The sequence below is a fragment of the Leptinotarsa decemlineata genome, unplaced genomic scaffold (genome assembly GCF_025532065.1).
Source record: "Leptinotarsa decemlineata unplaced genomic scaffold, Ldec_3_MD MMD2_tig00000133_RagTag_RagTag, whole genome shotgun sequence".
In the NCBI taxonomy this organism is placed as follows: Eukaryota; Metazoa; Arthropoda; class Insecta; order Coleoptera; family Chrysomelidae; genus Leptinotarsa; species Leptinotarsa decemlineata.
The window spans coordinates 1,303,432-1,325,463 of record NW_027412542.1 but is presented as its reverse complement, the minus strand read 5'-3'; the positions used below and the strand labels follow the sequence as shown (position 1 = coordinate 1,325,463).

Here is a 22,032-nt window from a genome sequence, read left to right as displayed (position 1 = left end):
TCCAATAATAGCACAGTCTTTCTTTCATAATGATAAGAAACAATACGTATTTATTCGTTAATGTTCAATAACCATACTGATTACTTACTTATAACAATAAGAGTTTGGCTCATTCTTTTGTTCACCATGAGTACAAGTATGTGGGTTCTAATCTACAATATTATGACGCAAATGTTGTACATTACATATAATGGACTAACAATGAATAAATGATTGATATGAAAATACATGTTTCTAAAAAGATAATGATAACAGATCATTTTTGTCAATAATTTCCATCTACTACACAGTCAATTGATTACTGAACAAATTTCAATTACGAAAAGCGGCAGACATTGTTCGTAAGACATTTACATCTACGAGATTCTTCATAAATTAAAATATTTTCAACATATGAATGATAAACTCTACATACAAAATAATCTGGATTGAAACCATCCAGTTCTGTTCAAATTTTAACATACTAATTAAAAGTGGTGGATGTTTGAAATTGTCCTTCGAAGAATAATTCCGCATTGAAATCATCACTAAATATCAACTACATAATATGTTTAGAGACCAAATAAGAATATCTAATCATGTTACGAAGATGAGATTTTCTTTTGTGATGCTCAATAAAACTGCAGTTTTATCATGAATAATTATTTTCAATTCAGATTATGACTAACTAACAGAGATACACATCGTATACACATTTCGTCTGGTCGACCCGACCAAACGAAATTAATTTCTGCTTTTCATAGTGGGAAATAATTAGCGAAGAATCTTTTAAATCGAAGACGTTGCACAGGTGCCTGACGGTTTTACTTCAACTCTCTGCGCGGCATTAGCTGGGTTTGTGGTTCTTCCGTTGGGTATCTTCCACACGTACCTACAAAGTGTAGGTTTGCATGAGAGGAAAGGGACAACCTTTGAAAAAAAATACAGATGTTAACAGATTGTTTAATAGAAAACGCAAACTTTTTTATTGAACTTTCTGATAATATTAATTCTACAATCTGAAAACAATTGAAATTGTAATGAAGAACTTTATATAGATGTAGAAAGGGCAAACTTTTGATTTAACCAGAGGAATCAACGCGTAAATTCAACGTATTTTTCACAAAGGAAAATATCCTATTCATCAGTAACTTGTCATATTTAATAATTTTCCCTTCCAAAAAAAGAGCTAGGAAAATTATACAGATACTTATCTTAACATTTCGACAAAATCTGCCTCCGTCTTACGAATTGAAAAAATCAAATATAAGGTGCAGTTTTTTGAATGTAGAAATGTTTTATCCTGACCTCATCATACTAGAAATAATTTGAATAAGTACGAGAGAATTACAATAACCATTATCTCAGTTGAACAGCAGAATTGAACGCCAATAAAAATGATGTGCCACTTGACACCCCTCCCCATTTAAGATTAAAAGGGTAACATCCACATCTTTGGGGGTTGAACCACGATGGCTACAAATATTCTTCGAAACCAGGGGACCAACCTTCCATGAAGGCTTGTCTTCCACTTTTGACGTCCTGGTCTTGCCAAACCTTCGAGACGGTATGACCCTCAATGACCCATGTTTCATTCAAATAAGAAATAGATTTACCCAGCGTTCTGGCTTTCTTTTCTCTTGAATAGTTTCTTCTCTATCCTACAATCTCTGATTTTTCTATTAACATGCTCTTTCTACCTTGTTTTCCAAAAGCGAAGTTAAGCTCTCGTTATATCTTCCATAATCCATTTCTTATATCAGGGAAAAACTGGCTTCACGAATAACTGACAAAACTTTATTTGATGAAGGTATTTCGTTTTTTACATAAAAAGAGTGTACCAAACACTTTCTGTCAAAGGATACTTTAGGCTCTAAAAAGCTGTTGTTTTCCTTGACTTCCTGGAAAATTCTACAAATTGTCGGCCGGTCATACTCGCGCATTTTTGCAATACTTCCTCTTTACTTTTCAATTCGGGCAGATATTGTATCTTTAAAGAATTATAAACATTCATAACAATTGTTCTTTCATTTATATTTAATGCTGGCAGTTTCGGACGCTTCTCGTTTCCCGAACAACTAGCTTCCATGTTACTCTCGAATTAAATTGAACACGACTAACCTCTCTGCCATGGCCTTTAAACTCCTAACAGAAAATAATGTAATATTTTCTTCCTATGGGAAAAGCCAAGTCGAACCTATTGATGGATGCAGTGTGTCGGCTGACGATATAATTCAAAGGAATATCTACAGGGTCTTTCACGACGAGCGTTCGTTACTAATATATGGAGAACGATTCAAAATAAAAACTTAAAATTTTGTGGTAGTGGGTTTTACAAAATGGCCTTCTCAAATAAAATATTTTCAACTTCCGGTCTCTTTCCGTTATACCGGAAGTTGAGGGCAACTTCCTTATTTCAAAGGGAACATCCTGTATTTTATTACATTTTTTAATGTCTCAGCACATTTTAGGCCCACTTTGTATAACAATGCCTGTACCCAAGTTTGTTAGTTTTCGAGATATTAATTTTTTTCTGAAAAATTTGACATTTACAGCACCACACCGAAAAAATCATAACTCATAGACAGTATGAGTATGACAGTATGAGTATGACAGTATGAGTATGACAGTATGAGATTCTGTGAAATTTCACAGAATCAAACCTTAAGCATCAAGTCATAAACAGGTCCATCGAGAAAACTGATGAAACACGATTTTTTCAAATGGAAACCATACACTATTCTATTATTTTTGGATAATTCGAAAAAAAAGATATCAAATTCATGAAGAATGTCCTATACCTAAAATACACTCCTGGCAAGATATATCCGATTTTGGGAAATATTTGAAATGTAAATCATTTGAAGCAATACCAAACCAAACAAATGAACTAATATTAACTCTGTCGTTGGTAAAAGGTAACCCAACATGAAAATGGATAGATTGAAATAAAATACTATCAGAGAGATGAATTATATCTTTGCTTATTGATATCGAATACAGTAATTTTATTTTGCTTATATTTTTTAAGGTTATATTTTACTTTAATTTTAGAATTTAACTTCATTTCTTTAAATTCAAATAACATTGTGGTTCATTTCAACAGATGTTCAAAGACATTGCCGCTGTATACAGTCAGGAATCAAATTATTAAAAGCTCTCAGAAGCTCTTCGTTTCATGTTTTCTTTATCACCCACAGGATCCGCATAAACATTTTCTTTGATATATCCCCAGATGATGGAGTTCAGTGGCGTCAGGTCTGGAGAACGAGGAGGAAATTTAAATGGTCCATTGTAGCAAAGCCACTGATCTTCGAACATCCCATTCAACAACCCAGCAACGGTATCAATACTATGTGCAGGGGCTCCATCCACCTGATACCATTACTTGAAACGGTATTGTTCAGAAACCGAAATCACGGCAGTTTCTTAGAAGTCGTCTCAGAATATTTTTATTGAGTCTGTGTAGATTTGGAAATCTTTCTGCAAAAACATGACAAGTTCTACCCATTATCTTATTGCATTCACCATAAATGATAATTACATTCAGGAAATCTTCATTAGAATACCCCAAACGAGACATTTTGCACAAAAATAGAAAACTACGATATACACGTCAATTATATCGCATCAAATTTTGACATATTTGTTGTAACTTCATTTGTTTTTGAAGCTTTCTTGGTTTGGTATTGCTTCGAATGATTTACATTTCAAATATTTCCCAAAATCGAATATATCTTGCCAGGGGTATATTTTAGGTATAGGACATTCTTCATGAATTTGATATCTTTTTTGTAGTATCCAAAAATAATAGAATAGTGTATGGTTTCTATTTGAAAAAACCGTGATTCATTAGTTTTCTCGATGTTATGTTTTAGGTGAAAATTTCGACCACCCTTTAAATTATTTTCAAAAATTCGATGGACCTGTTCATGACTTGATGCTTGAGGTGTGATTCTGTGATTTTTCACATTTTCAACTGTTACTGTCTATGAGTTATGATTTTTTCGGAGTGACGTTGTAACTGTCAAATTTATCAGAAAATAATTAATATCTCGAAAACTAACAAATTTGGGTATAGGCATTGTTATAAAAAGTGGGCCTAAAATGTGCTGAGAAATTCAAAAATGTAATAAAATATAGGGTGTTCTATTTGAAATAAGGAAGTTGCCCTCAACTTCCGGTATAACGGAAAGAGACCGGAAGTTGAAAATATTTTAGTTGGGAAGGCCATTTCGTAAAACCCACTACCAAAAAATTTTAAGTTTTTATTTTGAATCGTTCTCCATATATTCCTAACGAACGCTCGTCGTGAAAGACCCTGTATTTATATCGCATTAAAAAAACAATGTTTTTTCAATCCCCTTCAACTAAATACTCATTTGTTGAAGAATGTCTTGGTTTCAGCTGGACATATTTTCAGTTTTGTAGTAGTTGATTTGTTATTTTGTTTGTTATGAATGTGATTTTTCAAAGAATACATTTTGTATATTCATTTATTCAATTTGTTGAGAGTAAATGATTTTAATGCAGAACACCTATGGCACTAATATTATATAGATATACTGCTGTAGTTTCTCTCATTACTGGACAGAATGTAGCGAATAGGGAGAAATTTATCAGAACGGGTACTGTTCTGCTGAGAAGCTGAAAAAGAAAAAGATATCTCTGCAAAAATAAATGACCTACAATTATGACAGTTTCTAGCTCGTGAGTTATAAGAAAATAGAAAAGATTCATCAAGAGTTTTTATTCATAAATTAACCATTTTCAAAAAAAATAACTCCAATATCCACACTAAATTTAGATACACGTTTCTCGAGCATAATAATATAATAATAATAATAATGCACCTATGTTTGAATTTCTCACATTCCTATCACTTTGTACTATTGTATTTACTTCGAAAGTATCTTTGTGTGATCAGCAGAACGGAAGTGTACCCTTATAACACAAGTTATTCCAATATTTCGATAAAATTTATTATCATCTTCAAGGAAAAGCTACAAAATTTGTATGATGATAGTACAATATAAAAAATTATTATGAAAAGTCTCAAACTCACTGTTAGTGAGGATGTGGCCGTGTCGAAAAGAATGTTACATTTAAACAATTGAAACATGTCAATACAATAAAACAAGTCACTACATTAAACGAGGTTAACTCCTCACTAGATATAAAGAAGTTTATTGAATTAAAATTTACTAAAAAGCGGATTACCGGCAAAAGCCATGTGGTTGAAGAACAAAGAGAGAGACAAAAAACAATTGACAATGACAGCTGTCGTGTGATTAAGTTTGAACTAGTGTTCAACAATAGAGAACTGTTATGGTGTAAGTGTAATCAGAGACATCTGCTGTTCTAAAAGTATATATATATATATATATATATATATATATATATATATATATATATATATATATATATATATACACTGATACACGATGCCCAATAGGCTGAAACAGCTGTATACCGGTGGCTCTTAAATTGAAATCAATATGGGAATGATCAAAGAGTACTTATCTATTTATTTTTTGATTTTCATGGAATTATTTTCCAGCAGCTTGACTGCATTAACCTTTCTAGATTTTATATATATATATATATATATATATATATATATATATATATATATATATATATATATATATATATATATATATATATATATATATATATATATATCAGCCTCAGTTAACTACCTTGAACGTGAGTATTTTTTTTTCAAAATGTCGGTTACAAGTGAAAATATGTTCAAACAGAATTTAACTATAAATTATCAATATTGTGATAGATTTATGGATCATTTCTAACTCATGATTCAATTTCCTTCAATTTTCCTAAGAGCAAAATCAATCTATTACTGTCAAGTCATGAAAAACCAATCATCATTTGTTATACATAATGACGCACCAGTGGATGGAAATTGAATTGAACAAAATCATGCCTCATAGCAGTCTTGACAAAGATGAGATTTACATACAGTAGAAAAAGTATATTGTGTCTTGAGCCGATGGTGAAATTAGCAGCGTTATTTTGTGTCCTTCCAAACTACAACTTCAAACTTCAAGTACTGTATCGAAAGAAAACCAACATGATTTTCAGACTACTGTTGACAGCAACTATTTTCTCTGGTGCAGTTTATACATTCCAAGCTATTTATCTCAATACAGAAAGATTGTTTCGTAATAAAGTATCAATTTTGTCTTTTTTACAAATTGCGACCTACTTCATTGGGGTTGTACTATTCGTAATATCGGCGTTGGGATCTTTCTCGGCGAAAGCAAATAACTGGAAAGAACTGCTTTCGAATTTCCAAAAGTTAGAAGCTGCCGAAAATCTGAATACGAAGAAAATGACTGACATGTCTATACTGGGCAATGGAACCTTTTCATTTGCAATATGCAGTATTATTTTCTTAGTCTTAATTTACCTGACATTACAGGTTAACGGTCAACATTTTCTAACGAACTTACATTACTTTGGAGTCGCTTCCTTTATAATTTACGTAGAACTACTTCAAGTGAATATCCTCTCTAACCTATTCATCTGCATCAAACATAAATATATAGATATAAACGATCTGTTGATGAGAACAGATACCAACGTTTCTAACATAATGGGAAGAATTCGCAAAGTGGAGAAGTTGTACCTGATGATGGACCGAATAATAGAGCTGGTAAATGGGTTGTTCGGTTGGATTATTTTAACTATGATTTTCCACGTGAGTTTATTGGTGCTTTCAACTCTAACTGCATCCGTAGTAATAAATACTAATCCATCGAATGTACACGGAAGACCCATGAAGTCGATAATAGCAGATATCGTGTACAGAACATTCTCATCTGTGAGTATATCAATATTATATTTAGTATAATTAGTATATTTAGTATCAGTATTGCACCCATGCGGAGCCGGGTTACTACATATACATATAAACGCGTGCGATCGCTGTTAATCGTGAAGTGCTATAGGGCGAAGCGCGGCATTCGACGCGCTATTTATAGGCACACGCTGCCGGCCTCCCGGCCGGTACCACCGCAACCGCTATGTCCCTGCATTTTGAATCTGTAATATCTTCGAAAATGTCCATTTAAATTACATGCTGTGAATAGCCATATTGATCTATATTAAATGCACAATGTATTCAAGGTAACTTAATTGGATAAGGATCAATGCTGTCACTATCAAAACAAGTCTCATCAACTTTCTGTACCTCGGCTACTGGGTAGCCTGGGTACTCGAATGACAGATTTTGAAGAAATTTATAAGAAGTGATTAGCAGTGAGTGAGGAAGTTGAAGCAGTATCCTATCAGAAAATTTGTAATCAGTTTCTTCTGAAACCATTAACCATCAGTTCTTCTCAGAACTAACTGTCCACCAACCATTAGTTCTTCTGAGAACTACCGGTGTTTTCAGGAATATAATTTTTTTGTTTTACACCTCTTTCCAACAAAGTTTGCAAGCATGTTGGCTACTTGCCGGTATTACAGTTATGAACTGGGGAAGTTCAAAGTAGATTTCGAAGAACGAAAATGAGGGAAACCCGATGAAAAACCCGTCAAACCCGAAGACAACCCTGCAAATGTAGAAATAGGCATCGTGTCCGTAGGATGGCGGACACGAGTTACTCCTACAGCAACTCAAAGAAACCTGGCGAAACCATCGCCAATCGTTCTGAGGTTCGCGAAAAGGTGGAACGAGATTTCAAGGCGAAACCTAATGTGGATGTTATCCAATCTACCAAGGAGAAGGGTTGCGAAAAACGTACCAAGTGCCTTGGAGAAAATAAGGTGGTTTTCCACACATACCCCCCCCCCCCCCGAAGTAAGAGATCCCGCTTCGTGCGTTAACCCAGGACATCCCAGAAAACATCGACGCAATTGTTCTGAAGCTACAAGGTCGACGTTATCGAGCACCATCGGCTGATACCCAAAAGAGCGAAGAAAACGCCCTTATTTTTGGTTGAGGTACCATGCAATGAAGATATCAGGTAAAAACCTAATTGTGAAGGCAGAACTACAGCGGCAGCACAAGAGAGTTTTGTTCCGGTGACACAGCTGCCAATGGGCCGAGCATAAAAATGCTGCCATGCAGCATGTCGCTGAGTGAAATGTGAGGAAAACCACACCTATTTCTTGGAGTTGCCAGGCCTTTGGACTGCGGTGACGTGAAGCTATTTTACCTCCCCAAGACCATAACAGAATTTTTGTTGTTAGCACCTTGTCTATTACTGTAGCTTTTTCCCAACACCAAACCGTTATTTCAACACCTCGACACGTGTTTCGATCTCCAAGTAATCGTCTTCAATAGGAAGATCACTTGGACATGGGTCTTGCGTGGGAAATCCACTAGGTAGTAAACGATCGCAGAGAACTCGTGGAGGATGGCATAAATGAACGTGGTGCTCTAGAAATTTATTTGCAATCAGCTTTAGAAAGAGAATAACGGATAGTAATTATTTCACTTCCTTGTTATAAAAGATATTAGAGGTTCGATTCTGCCATTATTGTGTGACGATACATGGGTCAATCTTTTCCACTGTGGTTTTAGGAACACCGATCAAGAATGGAAGCTGATCTCAAAAGCCGCGGTGCCAGAGTTCTACCGCAGTCGCTAGATATATTATTTTCCAGAAAGTAAATTTCTGGTTCTACATCATCGGTGGTGGGCGTCTAGCTTTGTTCCTGTTGGGTGAATTGATTGGCTTGACCAAACATCATGTACAGTTCAATAGAGGATGTCAAACTTCTTTGTTAATTTCCTCTTGCTTTCGGTTGAAATTGTCGGTGTTTCTGAATTTATATTACCTTTCTATATAATCATGAATAGTCGAACATAGATTGTGGTTTTCCATAAAGAAATCTATAACTTTTTTGAAAACTTTCTGAAGAAATGAGATAATTTCCTTCGACTTATTGTATTCTTTTTCATAAAGATCACAATTTCCCTCTGTACATTTATCTACGTACAAACTGAATGAAATGTCTTTGGTCTGTACATTTATCTACGTATAAAATGATTGAAATGTCTTTGGTCTACAATTCTGTACATATTTTTCAATACTCGCATACTGTAGTTTGTTTTTCAGTTCCAGATTGGACTAATTGTTATCGTAATATTTTGCATCGATGCAGCCACGAAAGAACCCCAAAAACTCATAGATTTCTGCATGAATCTCGAAGGAGAGTTTCCTGAAGGATCGGAACATAACAGAAGACTTAAGAGTACAGTTAAAAAGTTGAAGTACTTGTCTCCCAAAATCACTGCTGCTGGGTTTTTTCCGATAAATCGATCAACCCTTCTCGCTATGATAAGCGTCATCACGACATATTTCATAGTAATTGTAGAATTTTATATATCGTAATGGTATCACTAAGAAGTTTCAGTTTTATTGGTATATTTTCATTAACTAAGGAGAATGAAATATAAGAGTAGTTATGCAGAATAAAAATGAACATTTCTCAATGGAAATAAATAAATATGACAATACATTTTTTCCACTATCCAACACGAACACCGCTTTTACACAACAAAACTACTATACTCTTCTCAACAATTGAATTAACTATCACGTTGACGTTAACCTACTAAATCCCTAATGTCTGGTGTCCTTACTAAAGCGGCCTACACACGTTACGATTTTTCCTACTGCATTTTGAACTGCAAATTGTTAAGAAAATCGTACGGAATGCAGTACAGACATGTTTCATCCACACCTCACAACAGCTCGTACTGCCGAAGTTTAGATTTCAATCTTTCAAAAGTCACGTCTGAAGGAAGTTCTTATATTGTTTATTTTATTACTTCACTTCTTGAGATTGGTTTGGAAACAACTCTTTGAATTTTGCAAATAAAATATCGTAACTTGAATTTCTTTTTAATTTATTCGTGTAATCTTTTGATTTTATATCCCACAGGCAGCTGTTTTCTTTATATACAGCAATGAACTGTTTCCAGAACGTCTTATTTTTCATATCCATTATAATGATATGAAATATATAAAACCCCGTTCCCTAAATGATTTGCTTTAAACGATATAAAATCGTAACTGCCGCAGCAATAAGTTCCACACGTCGCACGTATTCTCGGACGATATTTTATGGAAGCTCCGTACTGCGAACGATTCGACGACTGCATACTGCAAAACACCCAATTTGCCTACACACGTTATGATTTATCGTTACTGCGGCAGTACGGATGCATATCGTACTGCAAGCAGTACTACAAAAAATCGTATCTTGTGTAGGACGTTTAAAGTAAAGATGAGCCTGAAGAAAGTATTGTATAGCGAAACACGTGTTGCGTTTTTGTTAAACTAGGTATGTAGTGAAAATCTCACAATAAATTGTTTGCTGAATATATCAGATATATGCGTCTTCTTCTCACTAATCTTATTCCAAATTGAATCTCATTCCAGTTCTTGAAAGGAGTTCGAATAATGTTTCCTGTATTCATATGATAGGGTGTTCCATTTGAAATAATGGCATACACTCAAATGCAAATGGTCAAAAATCTGTATGGAAGTAAATGAGAGCATTACTTTGGAGTTTTTGACGGAATGGTCCAATGTACTAGTTCAACTGAAGAAACTATTGTGAAGAGAAACGCAACACTGGAAAAAAATACCAGCTTGGTTCAAACAGAACTGGCTGGTATCTCAACCGCCACAAAACAAATAACCAGGAACGGAATTTCTGGCAAAAACATAACAATCTGCATTGATAGTAGACAAGCCCTATTAGCCTTGAACAGACAACTTGTTACATCAGGGCTAGTACTAGAGTGCCACCAAAGATTTAGCCAAAGCCTCGGTAAGTAATAACATTGTATTGGGGTGGGTTAAAGGGCACGACAGGGGTTGAAGTAATAGTATTGCCGACTCTTTAGCCAAGGAAGCTGCTGGACTGAGAATTTTAGGACCCAATGACACCTACGGTATGATGACTTCGACAATTGCGGAACTAGCCAAACGTCACACCCATGCTCAATCCCTGAAGAGATGGGATTGAATCAACAGATGCAGTCTTGCCAGAATAACCCTGGGCCAACCTGGGAAACTGGCGCCAAAGAAATATCTGGCGATGACCAGGAAAAACCTACGCCTAACAGTAGGATTTCTGACTGGTCACTGTCAACTAAGGAAACACCTCCATATTATGGGGCTAGTGGACACACCTCTATGCAGGATGTGTGAAAAGGAAGATGAAACTGTCTGGCATGTCTTATGCGAGTGTCCGGAGTTAAGGTCAATAAGAGAGCGTGTGTTCGGCGAGTCTTGGCCTATACTTGCCGATATAAAGGAGATGTCACCACCTTCCTGGAAAGGACAGGATAGGCCATGACCTAGGAGGACAACTCCTCGGGAGGATGTACAATGGGTCACATGTGGTCTAAGTGCTGTGGGCCTACAGTCATCCTCCTTACTCTACAAATACCAATACGGAGATGGTCTGCCTCTATAAAGGAGTACAAGCCGAATCGCAGAATGGAATAAGCTGGCCGAGTTCGTCCCGTACTTGGTTCACTCCTCAAATCTTGTAGGTGTTCATTCTGCCTCTTCTTGCCAGGAAGCTATTTGAACTGATTTAAAAAGTATGTTGATGTTTTGTTGGCTCCATTACTAGATAGGACATTATGAAAAATATGTTGAAACAAACTTTAAAGTAGTCAGACGAGATGGTCAGCGAAACATATTGCTGTGAATGCCCTATCAAATAATTTGGCAGAAGTAGAAGAAGCCTCAGAAGAGGCAGGTCATCTCTTAACTGCTACAAAGAATTTAAAATTTATTCTCAATTTAACTATTTGGGTAAAGATTCTCCGCGAATTCAATCGAGTGAATATAGAAATTCATAAAGAAGACATTATATTTGTCCATTTTTTTGTAGTGATGGATGGTCTGGTCCAACCTGACTATTTTCCAAAGGAATGATGATGGTATCTGATCGAATTATATTTTAATGGTACTAATATGTTGAAAATGTCAATTGAAGAACTGCAAAAGTATTGAGCAGCTCTGACCCGTAAATACGAGCGAGGTTCAAGCACCGTTGAATTCAACGTTTTTGAAGAGCTTTTATTCGGTGGTACCTACAGAAAAGGCAAACGATTCATATCTCTTGCAACATATCTATGCGCATGATTTCGAATATTTGTATTGCTTTGCGAATTTACTCTACGCTTTCTACTACATCGGCAAGCTGTGAGCGAAGTTTTAGCAAACTAAAACTAATTAGAAATTATTTGCGATCTTTTATGAGCCAGGAATGAGTTATGAGAAAGCCATAGATTTATTTGCTGAACAATAAGCTCGAAGAGTAAATTTGTAATTTCAATTCACAATATGCAATAATTCATTTGAATTTCATTTTCATTATACATATTTTTATTTTGAATTCTATCCTGTGCTACGTATAAAATATTTGTCCAAAACAAAATTTCATTATACAGGGTGATCCACATTAATGTGATAACGTCATCGGTAATTTTTTAAATGCAACACCCTGTATTTGGTGTCAGTTTTAGATAATCCGTAACGAGCTGATTCCGAAAAAGTATGATACTTGGGTCTAACGGAAAAAATTCGAAAGATGTGCGCTTAGAAAATAAATTTTATTGATATTTAATAAAAGTAGAAATCAATTAATTATTTTATATTTTTTTCTAATGAATAATTTAACAATGGGAAAGTAATCCAGTAATAAATACATGACGTTATTTTAAATGTTCGAAGTGTAGTCCTTGCTGTAATTAACAGTAACCGTACTAACAACTATTTCTTATTAATTTCAAAAAACTAGGCGGCTAGTTTTTTTTTTGCTATTGTGAAATGTCATTATTTCGATTGACGTTCAGTAACTGTTAAATAGGACAGTAGTTGTTGTATTAATTCGTGAATTTTCCGTAGTATTGCCTCGAATTAATTTGAAGTAGTAATGAATTTAAGTGTAAAGCTAATAATTGAAATACTTATGATGATTGGCTATGGAGACAGATCGCGAACTCAGAAGAAAGTATTTAACTTATTCAATGAAAAATATCCAGAAAAACGCATAATGCAGTAAGACTGAAAAGAAATTTCGAGAATCTGGTGCAGTTGAAAATGCACGCAAATTAGGTCGTCCTTCTGTAAATGATGATACAAAACTAGATGTAGAACATCTAGTTTTGTATCATCTTGTTCTGTTCGTAAGGTTAGTCGAGTTTGATGTCAGTAAAACAACTGTACACAAAGTATTAAAATTGGAAAAATGGCATCTCTTTAAAATCGAACTTCTACAGGAATCAAACGAGGATGATCCAGATAGAAGAATAAAATTATGTGAAGCCATGATGAATAACTGTCACCGAGACCGTCTCCTCGTAAAAAATATATTTTTTTCTGATGAAGCCACTTTTACATTAAATGGTGGGGTCTACCGTCAGAATTGTTGGTACTGGGACAAAGAAAACCCCCACTGGATGCGTGAGCATGATACAAAATACCCGCAAAAGGTAAATGTATGGGCTGGCATTCTAAGAAATAGGATCATCGGACCCTACTTTTTCGACGATACTTTAGACGGGCCATACTTTAATTAATTTATTCCCCAGTAGAATTAATCCGGGAAGTTTTGATGAAAGTTTATGGTTTCAACAGGATGGTGCGCCTCCACATTATGCTGCAGATGTTTGAAGGTATCTCGACCAAATGTTTACGAACCGATGGATTGGTAGACGTGAACATATTGAATGGCCAGCGAGGTCACCAGACTTAAATCCGTTGCATTACTTCATGTGGGGCCATCTGAAGAATGTTGTTTATAAAACGAAACTAGCAAATATTCAAGAATTAAAAGAGGGAATTCGATCAGAAATAAACAATATTTCTCAAGAAACCATAAACAAGGTTTAACAAGAATTTATTCAACGTGTAAGTTACTGTCAAATACAGCAAAGACTAGAGTTCGAACATTTAAAATAAAGTCATGTATTTATTACTGGATTACTTTCCCATTGTTAAATTAATCATTAGAAAAAAATATAAAGTAATTAATTAATTTCTACTTTTATTAGATATCAATAAAATTTATTTTCTAAGCGCACATCTTTCAAATTCTGTCAGTTAGACCCCAAGGATCATACCTTTTCGGAATCAGCTCGTTGCGGATTATCTAAAACTGACACCAAATACAGGGTGTTGCGTTCAAAAAAATTACCGATGACGTCATCACATTAATATGGATCAACCTGTATAATGAAATTTTGTTGTAAAATGTAGAATATTGAAATTAAAAATCGACGTGTTTCAAGTTTTTGTAAAACGACCTTTGGTTTTGGAAACATCGAATTTAATCCATACTTTGCGGACACACTGTATATTTGTAAATAAATAGGCTTAACACAAAAAGAACAGCGATGAATGCATTATTTCCAGAAGGCCTATGTCCATATGTCAATCAATTAGTGGACATCTGATAGCTGAAATTATGAAGGTGATAAAGGTAAAAATAATCGACATGTCGACATTATCGATATGTAGTGTTGGGACAACTGAAATATTTCATTGTGACGTTTTATTCGGCAGATAATTTCCGGTTCACTGACGAACTTCCTACAACTCAAAAATAACAAATTATACTTCAAAATATAGAAGTATAATCACGAGTTTGAGCTATGATCATTTTTAATATTTTATTCTAGAACAAGAGCCCCTCTCTGAAACGATTGAATTAAAATATTCGTTTCGTAAGTATTTAATCATGTTTCCGTTGATCTAATTTTAAGTAGAATGATGGTTATAAAAGCAATAGGTATATGATTATGTTGAGCGTGTTTATGCACGCAAAGTATCCATTAAATAGATTACATACGGATTCCAATTTCATAAACACTTTTATTCCAAAATGAAATCATTATTTTCTCATAAATAAATATAAATATTTAGTTATCCAATAATAGCACAGTCGTTCTTTCATAATGATAAGAAACAATACGTATTTATTCGATAATATTCAATAACCATACTGATTACTTACTTATAACAATAGGAGTTTGACTCATTCTTTTGTTTACCACGAGTACCAGTGTGTGGGTTCTAATCTACAATACTATGACGCAAATGTTGTACATTGCAGGAATGTCAATTAATCCAGAACGTTCTATTTTTTAGACTATAGTCGGGACACAAGTTATCAAGTGTTTCGTTAAAGCCTCGTGTCCACTAGCAATTAAATTTGCCTAGAGTACTCTCACAAGTCACTTGCAATGCGTGTAAACAGCAGCGCTAGAGGAAGTTTGCTGAAAGTTTACTCTCGGGCCAAGTACTTGCCGACTTGTTAGAGCTTGTAGTGTACACGGCTAATCTGAGCAAATTACTTTGCACTTTATTATTTCGAGACTGTTTCGAAATATTTGCAGCAAGTTGTGAGATTTTGTGAACTATTTAAAACTTTCATTTATTTTTTTCGAATCTGAATTAAAATTCTGATTTTTTCACAAAAATGGAGGAACGATGTGTTTGGAATAGAGAAGAAACTCTTCTGCTAATTGAAAATTTTGAACTGTACCCAGAAATATGGAATGTACATTGCAAATATTTTAAAAATAGAGTAAACGAACAAGGCGCATTTCAAAAATTAGCAGAACTATTCAACACATCTGAACATGAAATTCAGCGCAAGTTATACATAACTTGAGAACACAACTAAATCAGGAGTGGAGAAAAATTCAAAAGAAAAAGAGTGGACAGGGGACAAATGAATTGTATAAAAGCACGTGGGAATTTTTTGATTCTTTAAAATTCATATTAGCTGGTGGAATGGCTTCTGGCATTTTGGTATCTTTTTTATATATTTTTTCTTTCACCAAATTCAGCAAAAAATTAAAATCTTCCACAGACATACGTAAAAAAAATTTTAACTGCTAAGGATCTTCCGTTCTCAATTTAGAGAGCAGCTTCTCATGTATGCGTAACGTAGATCTTCGCTGAATCCATTTTCTGACCCAAATTTTTCTACGCTTCTTGTCATTTTCCTTGTCCTTTATTTGTTTTTTCACTGAATATATGTTACAACAGCAGCAGCCACTTGCTGAGACGAAATTTTTCTGGAAGTGTTACTCAAGCAAACGAACTTGCTAGAGTAATTTGCGGCAATAAATTTCAAAACAATTAGACTGCAGTGTAGACACGCCGGCAAGTACTTGGTGAAAAAACTTTCGCAAGTTACTTGCAAGTGGACACGAGGCATAATAACTGAAAAGTTATCGATACTTGGGAAATTAAAAATATTCTGAATTAGTAGGAAATTTACAATGAAAAACTCTCAACTCCTGAAACTACCTCCATTATATATAATTTAGATTCAACACCAAAAACAGGTCTCAGCATTCCCGTTACGGCATGTAAGCATCGCCACTGAAGACAGTATACCACATGGAATAATTTTGTATACTATTGTCATTTCAAAATTTAAATCAATTATGATGTTATCTGAACACTTCAAACAAATTCATGTTGGAAAAAATGTGTCTAGATGTTTCAAAAAGTTATTCAACTGTTAATATAAATAATGTCGACATTAAAGTTGAATGAATGATCTCAAAAATTTTCGCTTCCTGGAGTCCTTCTTATTAAAACATAGAATTGAGTGCCCAAAACACTTGAAACATTGACAGTGGCATACGGTGTTTATACTTCGAGTCAGAAAAACGTTTACAAGTGGTACGAGCTTTTCACAGAAATTTGAGAAGATGTGAACGACGACGCTCGCCCTGGACGCCTCAGCAAATCAACAGCCGATGGAAATGTTGAGAAAGTGGAGAAAATTGTTATGGAGAATCGTTGAATTACCTTAGAGAAATTGCTGAGGATGTCGTCAAATGGGATGGCTCATGCCATGCAATTGTTTCGTAAATTTTGGGCATGAAGCGTGTGGCAGGGAAGTTTTTCTACGGATGCTATACAATGTGCCACTCTCATCGCTTTCATACGTTCAAAACGAAAGATTTCTCACGCAGTGAGAAATATCCGCCATTATAGTGAAAAATAATTTGTCACTAATATTATCCCGATAACCCAAGTCAGTCATGAATTGTTACATATCAGATTGAAATGTCACGTTCTCCATGTTGACAACGCTACGCTGACGATTCGCGTGCAATATCCAAGTAGCCCATTGTCGGCGTTTCCATAACAACAAAACCGTAGCACTGCATAATTATTGCTGTCAACTTACCCAACGAAACTAGTTTTATTGTTAATTGTTATAGTATAAACAGTTCAGATTTATTAAATATTGAATATAATAGAATGCGAAGATTTAGAGTTGGAAAATAGACCTCCAGAAATTGTGTTCAGAAAGTAATAGATGTTTGCAATAATTTGCTACCAAGCACATCAAAAGAAAAATGTAGAATCGCTTACAGAAACTTTATGGACTGTAAAATGAAAGCCAAGGTAAATTCTTGTTCATTAATACCTTGTTAGTTTTGAAGAGTTGTCAAGAAGATTGAAATCATCAACATTCTGGTTTCCGAAGGTCATCTGCGACTATTTTAGTTAATGCAGGGGCAGATCTTTTAACTTTAAAACGCCATGGGGGTTGGAAATCCAGCAATGTTGCTGAATCTTATATCGACAACTCCATAGCTATCAAAATGAAAATTTCAAAAACTATAGTAGAATCCACTCAGCCTCCAGCGCCATTAGAACCTGAACACAACAATGCTGTGGAAGCTCAGTACGTTTCCCCATCAACTTCAACTTCGCCTACTAGGAATTCCTACTAGGAATTACATTACAAAATTGTTAAAATATAACTGTTAATTACTATTTTAAATAAAGTATAGAAATAAGTTAATGACATACAAGTATTATTATATATGTATTTTAATTTTCAATACTTGAAAACGACGCAACCGTAGAAAAAGTACAGTATACAGCAATACATGCGTGAGAAAATGACATTTCTCACTCGCTTGATTTGCGGCCTGCGCTCGTGAGAAATATGTCGTTTTTCTCACTTGTTGTAAAATATACTATTGTTCCAAAAATACCAAATTTTGACAAAAAACCAGTCGCACGAACATCGCTCAGGAATTGCGGCGATTCAGATTTGCTTAATGGGGTCATAACTGGTGACAAATCATGGGTATATGGTTATAACATCGAAACCAAAGTCCAAACGTCCCAATGGAATATCCTATGGAGCCAAGACCAAAAAAGCACGACAAGTTCGATCAAATGTCAAGGTTTTGCTCACTATTTTCTTCGATAACCGTGGCGTAGTGCATCAGGAGTGCTTGCCACAATAAAGAGTATTATGTTGAAGTTATGCACCACTTGTGATAAATAATACAAAAAATTTTTTTCGGTATTGTAGAAAAAAAAATCGTAGATTTTGCAACACGATAATGCACCTATTCAGTCGTCATTACTTGTTCGTAATTTTTTAGCCAAAAACAACACCGTAATTATGCCTCAGCCACCGTATTCACCAGATTTGGCCCTCTGTGACTCTTTTCTGATCCCAAGATTGAAGAGAGCCATGAAAGGACGGCGTTTTGCCACGATTGAGGAGATAGAATAGAATAGAATAGACATTTATTGCGCCCATAAAAAATACAAATATTTTGGACAAGTCACCTATTACATTGCACAGTTACATAAAAAAGCTGTAAATGTAACAATAAAATTAAATGTAGAGTATAAAATGCATTTTAAAAATTCTTAACGTATAAAGAAACAGGAATAAAAAGTGGAAAAGATGCACTAGGTATCTCCAAGCGAATCCTTAAGAGTAACATTGTATAAGAGAATACAGGCTCATTTTAGTGAGAAGTTTTTTCACTGTACTTCTGAAAAGTCTGAGTGGCACATGTTTGATTTTTTCAGGAAGTAAATTGAAGCAAGTGATGCCAATTGGTTTGCTTTCATCCAATCTTCTTAAGAGGGGCACAATATTATTTCCATTGCGTGTTTTGTAGGAGTGAATATCCGAGTGTGTTGTGAGTGTGTGATAATTTTCTTTGACATGCAGAACATTGTCAAAGATAATTTGTGAGAATAGAGTCATGATTCCTGTATTCTCAAACAAAGGCTTACAGTGTTCATTATATTCAGCTTTAACAATGCTACGTACATCAGCTTTTTGTAAGACAAATACTCTTTGAAGATGGATGTAGCTTGCATTACCCCAGCACAGCAACCCATAACTCATTGCTGAGTGGAACAAGGCGTAGTATGTCATTAGAGCTGCTTTCTGACCAGCCGTTGTAGCTATTCGCCTAATGGCATAAACAGATTTTGCTAGTTTGTTGCAAAGATTACTGATGTGGGTGGTCCAAGCAAGAGACGAGTCAAGATGAACTCCCAAAAATTTTATACTTTCTGATGCAGAAATGGAATCAATGCGATAGTTTGAAAATACACAAATTTCTGTTTTTGTTTCATTCATATACAGTTCATTAGAGTCAAACCACTGTTTAGCAGAAGCACGAATATTTGCCGATATTTTATCAACATCACAGGTTCTATCTATATGTACAGAAAATGACGTGTCGTCAGCGTATAATATTGTCAGTAATTCCAGTTTGAGATGCATATATGAAGGTAAGTCATTAGCATAAATTAGGAACAGGAAAGGCCCCAGTTAGCTAAATATGATTCAATTATTTCATTGGGAATTCCTCTTATGCCATACCATTCTAATTTCTCCAACAGTTTATCATGACTGACACAATCGAAAGCCTTTGACAGATCTGTGAAGATAGTTAAACAGGATTGTTTATTTTCAAAAGCTTCAATAATGTTATTAGCTAATTTGTTTATAGCGTCTATGGCACTTTTACCTTTCCTAAACCCAAACTGATAATTATGTAAGAAATTATTGCTTTCCATGTAGTTACTAAACTGTATTAAAATAGCTTTTTCCATTACTTTGGATAAGATGGGCAATATGTGAATTTGTCTGTAATTCTCAGGTAATTTTTCATCTCCCTTCTTGAATATAGCTAGAACTTTGGCTGGTTTGAACACTGATGGAAAAAATCATCAGAAAGACATTTATTTATTATGATGGTAAGTGCTTCAACAATTAGCGATGCGCATTGTTTGAGCAAATAAGTGCTGATAAAAATCTAATGGCCAAGAGAGCTCAAGGACATAAATAAAAAGTGCACATCAGAACTGTTTCGAGGATTGGAAATAACACCGACACAAGTGTATTATATCTGAGGGGGACTACTTGCAAGTGGACAGAATAGAAATTGATCAACAAATAAATATTTATTTCGAGAAAAATTATTATTCTCCTTATTTTTTGAACAGAATAGCATATGCCGACGATGCCACGAATCCGCAATTGGCCCCTGATGATGAGTCCGCTTGTTGCTTGTGTTTTTACCCTTTTTTGCAGCCAAGTATTGCACATTCTTTAAACTTGGCTGCCCCGAACTGACGAAGGCTGAGTAGGCAGAAACACGATTCGGTGTGTGTGTGTGTGTGTGTGTGTGTGTGGGTGCGCAAAAACCTACGTTTCATTTCATTTTTAATACATGATAATACTCAACAAATCAACAATTTTGTTCTGAAAGTCAAAAATATAACTCAAAATACTTATACTTTATCAAATTACCATTTCGTCTTGTTTCAATGGTTTACCTCGCTATAGCCGAGGATGTAGTTCCGTAGACACTGCTGCCTCTCCGCATCCAGTTCACAGTTTCATCAAGGAAACCCTTGGCAAAATAACTCATCATCGAATCCAGATTCTTGCCGGAAATGAATATCATTTACCGAAAATTTGGTTTCCATTGATCGTTGATTTAAATACATAGCAATAAGTGTGACAATGAGGTCGACTAGTGGCTAGTAATTCCCCCACCAAAAACTCCTCTCCAAAAATTCAGTGTTTGGGATTTTGAAAAGAAATACTGCTTCACTTGGAGAGTCTTGAGCTGCTGCGTTTTAATTTTCAAAGGCCTAGACTTTGATATTTTGGTTGGAGTTTTTTTCGTGACTCTCCAACTTTTCCAAAGAAGCCATGTATATTTCTCTCTTGGTTACCTTTGCCATCATCGCTGATGTTTACCAGGGATCCATAATATCTCCAATTTTTTCTAACGTGCATCGATAATCCATTGGAAAAAAGAAAAATGTAATATATTTCTGTTGGCGACAGCAGACTTATCTCTTCATTCCATTTGAACGCCCAAACATGAGGTGATAAACTCATCTTTGCCAAGAACATGAAGTTTCATGGACATTGTCGCTCTTAAGTGTTGAAGAGCAGGGCAATATATAACTTAATTTTATTCTACGGTATTAATTCAAACAATAAAGTAAGTTTTGATTGAAAAGTAATGTTAATCATATCAAAAATCCTAAACGTAATTTTCAAACATTGAAATGTAATTCAAAAAATACAATGAATATGAGTTTTGCTTCTCGCATACTAAAACTTTTGACGCGCCATAGTGTTTGTTACAGGTATTGTATTTAATACTTCCGTTTGGAGAATCCATCAACTCTTATTCTAACCAGTAACTTATTATATAAAGGAAAGATGATGTTATCTCGATTCTGAAATATATAATAGAAAAACTGTAATCACAAGTGTTGCCAACGTCATTTTTAAACCCCTGCGTAAGTATTATCAAAAAATTGTCATATTTGTTTTTTATTTATTATAAATCTAATACTTTTAATTCATTTAGAAGCTCTGAATTCAAATATTCATAAACTCCATCTCTTATCACTGATAAGAGGTAGCTATTTCAATTTACACACTTTTCGCAAGAGAAGCCAAGTTTTTTATAATTTTTCTTGAAATAAGATACATTTCTGATAAGATACATTTTCTAAAAAAATAGCCAAACCATCCATTTCTGAAAATTCATTGAGTGGAATTTCCGAATGTAGTACTGTTTACAGGGTGTTCCACTTGAAAAAAGGGTGTGATTTTTGTTGGAGCTTGGTAAAATAAACATCCTGTAATCCTCAATGGAGGAATAAGACATTTGTCTTATTCCGATACCTTTCTTTCCCAAAAATTAGACTCTCCTATAAA

General features: G+C 34.7%; 1 protein-coding gene across 1 annotated transcript; it reads left to right on the top strand.

Moving 5' to 3' along the window:
- Window positions 1-5,745: 5,745 nt before the first annotated feature.
- LOC141481232 (uncharacterized) lies at window positions 5,746-9,357 on the top strand. Its single transcript, XM_074172436.1, has 2 exons — window positions 5,746-6,826; window positions 9,072-9,357. Exons 1-2 carry the CDS (start codon window positions 5,948-5,950, stop codon window positions 9,345-9,347), a joined length of 1,155 nt encoding a protein of 384 aa, XP_074028537.1. The 5' UTR covers window positions 5,746-5,947; the 3' UTR covers window positions 9,348-9,357.
- Window positions 9,358-22,032: the final 12,675 nt, after the last annotated feature.

What these genes read in the sequence shown, in the direction of transcription:
- LOC141481232 (XM_074172436.1), top strand. Translation starts at nt 5,948, where the DNA reads ATGAGATTTACATACAGTAGAAAAAGTATATTGTGTCTTGAGCCGATG. An exon ending in TGTACAGAACATTCTCATCT is followed by an intron (nt 6,827 to 9,071) that starts GTGAGTATATCA and finishes TTTGTTTTTCAG; the next exon opens with TTCCAGATTGGACTAATTGT.